At 38.6% G+C, this 5,725-nt stretch overlaps 1 protein-coding gene across 1 annotated transcript in view; it reads right to left on the bottom strand.

The window, feature by feature from the left end:
* The window catches only part of rgp1 (GP1 homolog, RAB6A GEF complex partner 1), an 85,352-nt gene extending 82,177 nt beyond the window's left edge, over nucleotides 1-3,175 (bottom strand). Inside the window, exons 1-3 of the mRNA XM_037675668.1 lie at nucleotides 3,110-3,175; nucleotides 1,665-1,780; nucleotides 100-233 (exon numbers count right to left, since the gene is read on the bottom strand). Of these exons, the coding sequence (XP_037531596.1) occupies nucleotides 100-233; nucleotides 1,665-1,780; nucleotides 3,110-3,136 (277 nt within the window). The 5' untranslated portion in view covers nucleotides 3,137-3,175. The remainder of the gene's footprint in view (nucleotides 1-99; nucleotides 234-1,664; nucleotides 1,781-3,109) is intronic.
* Nucleotides 3,176-5,725: the final 2,550 nt, after the last annotated feature.

The raw sequence follows: 5,725 nt of genomic DNA, 5'->3' as shown, positions 1-5,725 counted from the left end.
ATATATATATATATATATATGTATGTAAAGAAAGAGAGAGAGAAAGAGAGTTGTGCTAATCTTGGGATTTGATCCTCCTCTTCTTTCTGTCCTTCTCACCTCTGCTTGGTATAAGCACGGTGTCGCTGTCAGCCTGAACGTCCTGCTTGTTGCCCCGGGCCGGCAGGGCTACTCGGTTCTCACTGGCGTGAAACTGACAGTGGATCTGGGCGCTGGCCCACGCCAACATCTCACTGTGACACAAGCGACAAGAGTTACACAGGAGCAGGGAGATGGGACTACATAATTCATCTTACAGTAAAGAGTCAGCCTGTTACAAGACACCGGATAAACAAAATAATCGAGCAACAAATAGAGAAGCACAGATGCTATCACCTTAACAAGCTGACGTTGAGTGCTTGTTGAATGTCATTAATCAACCAACACACAGGATAGCATTCATTGATTGTAGCGGTTGGTAATTAACTTGTGCATCCTGATCGAGTCATTGACTTCGTACTGAAACTGACATTTATTTACATTTAACTTATGCTCACTCATCAGTTTGGTTACAGCATGTACGCACTGCAAAGTCATTTAATTAGAAACATTTGAACAAGCTTAAAAGTCTGGTAAACTTGTATTTTTGTAAAGTTTATGTGAAAAATGATGCAGCGTTGTGTTCATTCAATTATAGTTTGTTAAAAGACTGAACATTTTCTAAATCTATTATTTTTTCTAATACATTTTTTCTTTGGCACTAAAAGGATAATTTACAACAATCTATGCTAGCCATCATACATCAACTAATATAAAACTTAACATCATCAAACCCATTTTAAGAAATCAACAAGAAAAAATATTACCGGTAATGCCATGAGATCCTGTTCAGACAACAGAAATGTTAATTTGGTAAAATATGCAGAAAACCCCTGTGGCAGCCATCTTTAAAGTCTTCTTCCTGCAGTACCTTTATACATGCCCGTATCTTTATATAAATGTCTGTTCTTACATAACAGGTGCCCTTTAGTCAAACAGTTAAAGAAAACTTTAGGTTTGATAAGTCCAAAAGTTTAGAAAACTCCAAATCGTAAACGTAATTCCTTATTTCTTCATTTGGTGTTTTGAAGACGGATGTGTGTGATGGTGATTCACAGTTGTAAGTCGTGTTTTTCTTTCAACTGCTCCCTTCTGCAGGGGTCGACTCATCACGGTGGGCGAAATAGCACAAAATACTTGCTTCACAATTTACACAGTTCTTCCAGAGGCAACCTGGGCCCGAACCTGCAACCTCAGGATTACGAGAGCACGGCGCTGACCACTGAGCTACCACAGCCCTGCTGAATCTGAATATGGTTCACAAACTTTGTATTAGAAACAGCACATGCACACAGCTGCCTACACAGCAATCCATCCATCTCACCAGATCATAATACAGGTAATCAACTGGAAGTTTTGAAATCTAAATAGAAATGTAATGAAATGTAAATGTTTGTGGACACACAGTCAAACAAGGGTCCTATCACAGCATAAAACAACCAACAGCCCTGCAGAGATCAAAATGAATCGATTACTATAGTCTGGCATATTTTTGAATGTTGGATTACAAATGCCGAAAAATAAATTTTCTTACTTGTAAACATTTATACTTGGAAAAAAGCTCAGACAAGAGTGTAATATCTTACCTGCTCGCAGATGTAGAGAGATGAGACATCGGATTGGTGAATGTTATGAGACACTCCATCAGCTCCCCGGCCAGAAACACTGGGCCTCGGGCCATGGACGCCACCACCTCGATCATCTGAGGAGTTTAAACAAACACTGCTCAACAACTTACAACTTACGTGATTAAACGTACTTGAATTTGAAATACGTACATTAAAAGTCTAAATATATCACAAGAATCTCTTGGTTTGTTCAAGAGTAACAATCTAACCCAAGTAGGTTAGCGTTCGTTCATGTCGGTTATTTTAAAATATATTTTTGTACATACCTTGACCTAAAGCAATGCTAACAGCTAGCCTATTCGACAAGGTGTGCCTAAAATTACTCCTCACAAAAAACAGTACACGGTCCGACGGTATATTCGGTAAAACTGGACATAGCTTGACTATGTTACGATCAAAGCTACGGCTACCATTGCAGCTAAGGTAAACAAAAAATAAAAGCGCTCCACTTCCGCTGTTGTACAACAAATTACAACTCCTGAAATAAAGGAAAATCTTTCAAGATTAAACGCTTTTGAAAAATAAAATACATAAATATTCTCTAGGTAAAATTATGTATTAAAACTATTAATTACAATTTTTAAATTTAGATCATAATTTATTTCAACAAGATTACAAAAGAATCACGGGAATAGTTTTTTGTTGGCCACTTTTGATGGCCTGGTCCTTCAGCGATTTCTCGCGGGCGATAATCATTCAATAACTCCAAATAATTTGTAATTCTACGCATTGTTGTCAAAACATTATAAAATAAATTATTTAATAAATTATTATTAACCTAATAATTTAAAATAAATACATTTTAATTGATGAAAAATAACAATGTCTCTTTTTGTTAGTCCAAAGTGGTATCGTCTTGTTTTGCCTTTTAAAATCTACTGCTCAGTACAATTTGTTAGGCACAGTTGCGTCTCATACAATTTATAAATTATTACTTTAGCAGAATTTACGCAAACATTGTTTCATTATTACAAATCTGAATAAAAATATTAATTGAGTATAAACTGGATTTATAATTTTCTGTAAAATGTGTCTCGGGAGGGTTTTGTGCCTTTCAGTCAACAGCCGGGTTATATTTAGCAACACGCTCCCCATGGATTACATTCCGAGCGCCGCGCTAACAGAGGCTACAGGGCTCTGTCAGAGGTCGCTTTTGAGTGGATGACGCCGTCATACTGGTAATTCTAAACAGTTATTTAAAATGTATTTTAGTTAGTAGCTAGAAAAGCCTTTTCCTGTATGTTATCTTCAAATTAAAATGGACTTTTCGCTAATGTTACATGAGTGGGAAGGCAAAAACCACGATAGTTCGCCGGTGCGATATGCCTGTTACTAGAAAATAATTGATCCTAATGAAGTCGTGTTATTTTTTCCTAATCTTTTGTCACTTTGTTTAAGCTTACCATAGACGACCCTGCTAGATGAAGCATCTTCAGCACTTCCTGTTGCTCTTACGCTTTCATCCATCCTTCCATCCATCCTGCTGACAGCTGTACAGCCACATCCGGGCTCATGCCAATGGAGCAAGGAGGTCCACTTTGAGGACTTTAAACTAAACAAAAATGTTCCTAGAACCTCCACCCTGAGGTGCAGCCATAAATTGCGCAAGCACCGAGAGGATATATCAGCTGAGAACCGGTTCATCCTAGTGGCTCATTCTTGTAGTTCTTAGTTCACCTACCTCCTCCTCACTCTGTTTACCAAAGGTGGTGCTGGCTTTCTTCCTCTTCTTTGGACTCTTTTTCTTTGTTGTCTCTGTAAAATCGTGCAAAGATGACTTCAGAGTGGGGAGAGAAGTCCACTGCAGAACTTATGAGCAGGTATGTCTCCAAGGAAATGGGATATGGGGTGCCCAAAGAAGGGTGGAGGATCTGTCTGGCGCATGAATTCAAGGAAAAGAGAAAGCCCTTTCAAGCCAAAGATGTCTCGCTGTCCAACGTCTGGAACCACCTCGGCCTCGGAATCAGGTGAGACTTTGCTGATGCTTCTGATCTGTTGAAGTGGGGTTCTGTGGAAAGGTTGTGAACAGTTAATATCTTACCTGTTGTTAAATATTAGGGTTGTTCTCTTTGACACATTTGGTTTGGAAAAATTCATTTAAATTCTGACCGCATCGATGAGTTGACTAGTCTGAGCGAGGCAACTATCAAAGTGGATTACTGTCATAAAACCACTCTAATCTCAAAAACGTTACGCTAACAGTGTGTTACAAACCTTTAGACTGCTGGCAGTTTTTCAAGTTATTCTAGCTGGAGTTTAGGGAAATACAGACGTGCCACAGGCTACACCAGCAGTGCTACACCAGCAGTGCTACAGCTAGCTGCTGCTGCTCTTTGCTCTTGCAAATGATCAGGATGGACAATTTTAGATTATTATTATTTTTTTTTACATTTGAACAGTGTTGTACAAAGTACCTCAAAGTGATACTTCAGTGAAAGTACAAGTATCTTACCATAAAATTACTTTGATAAAAGTTAAAAGCCTCCTTTAAAATTATTACTTAAGTAAAAGTCTTAAAGTATCGGACATTTAATGTACTTAAGTATCAAAAGTAAATTTCTCTTCTAAAATGTACTTTAAAGTAAGAGTATTAAGTAAAAGTAAATGGTTAGAATTTCCAAAACAACATTTATTGGGTGCAATATCCGGTGACAAAAACTTGGAAAGTTTGAACTGAACAATGAAAGATTGATCTTTAAAAAGTCTGATTCTAATGAAGTATATTCACACAAAGCTGTTAGAAAGATCACATTGTTGTGTAGTTGGCTTGTTTACGAAGCTAGGTTCTGTTTGTTATGGCTTGTTTCTGACTAATTAATAGGATATATTATAGCAGGGGTGGGCAATTATTTTTTCCATGGGGCCACATGAGAAACAGCAGATATTGTGGAGGGCTGGCACCAATGACTTTTTCATTCAACCTTTATTTAGACAGGTAAATCCCATTGAGCCTCGAGGACTCATTTACAAGAGAGACCTGATTTCAACTTAACTCAATACTGCATAATAATAGTATTTCATTATTAAAAGCAGTACATAGCACTGTTTTAACAAGCTGGTAAGAGTATTTGTTATGATTAAGCAACGAAAAAGCGAGGTTTCCTTACAAAAAATGTCATTTATTCAATTAAATTTCCCAGTACAATGGTAAACTCTTAACATTTTTACCATTTGTGACGTTATATTAATGATCATTTTCAGTCACATTCACCCCAAAACTCATTTTGAGTTTTATATACTGCTGGAAAAAGTTCTTAGCTTTGTAAATATATCACAATATTGTCTTTGTATTCCAAATATTACGAAACATCATATAATAGTGATCGTCACTGAACTGTGATTTTGAGTCCCGGTTCTTTACGTGCCTACATTTGTAGTCTAAACATCTCATTTGGTGTTTATCAGTTCTTTTTTCTTGTTTAGTGAGAGAAGTTTAGTCTCTGTTGGGCTTTAACAGAAATGTTAAAGTCAGGTTCAAGGTCTGAGGTGGAGATGTGAAGCAAAGCTGACATCATCATTGAGAGAGGATCTATATCTGGATTTGGTTAACTTCATTTGTTTACATATGTATTTTGTAATTCCCCTTACGGGGGCCAGTGAGAGTCAACCAAAGGGCCGCATGTGGCCCTGGGGCCGTACAATGCCCAGGTCTGTATTATAGGATCAGGCAGCACGGTGGCGCAACTGGTAGAGCTGCTGCCTCTCAGTGAGCAGGTCCTTGGTTCAAACCCCGGTCCAGGGGCCTTTCTGGGTGGAGTTTGCATGTTCTCTCCGTGCATGCGTGGGTTTTCTCCGGGTACTCCGGTTTCCTCCCACAGACCAAAAACATGCATGTTAGGCTGATTGGTAACTCTAAATTGTCCCTAGGTGTGAGTGAGAGACTGAATGGTTGTTTGTCTCGTTTGTCTCTATGTGGCCCTGTGATGGACTTGCGACCTGTCCAGGGTGTACCCCGCCCCTCGCACAGTGATTGCTGGACATGGGCACCAGCGACCCCCATGACCCAAAATGGAATAAGC

Source organism: Nematolebias whitei, chromosome 1, assembly GCF_014905685.2.
Source record: "Nematolebias whitei isolate Nwh7 chromosome 1, NemWhi1, whole genome shotgun sequence".
NCBI lineage: Eukaryota > Metazoa > Chordata > Actinopteri > Cyprinodontiformes > Rivulidae > Nematolebias > Nematolebias whitei.
This window is presented reverse-complemented; position numbering and strand designations above follow the sequence as displayed.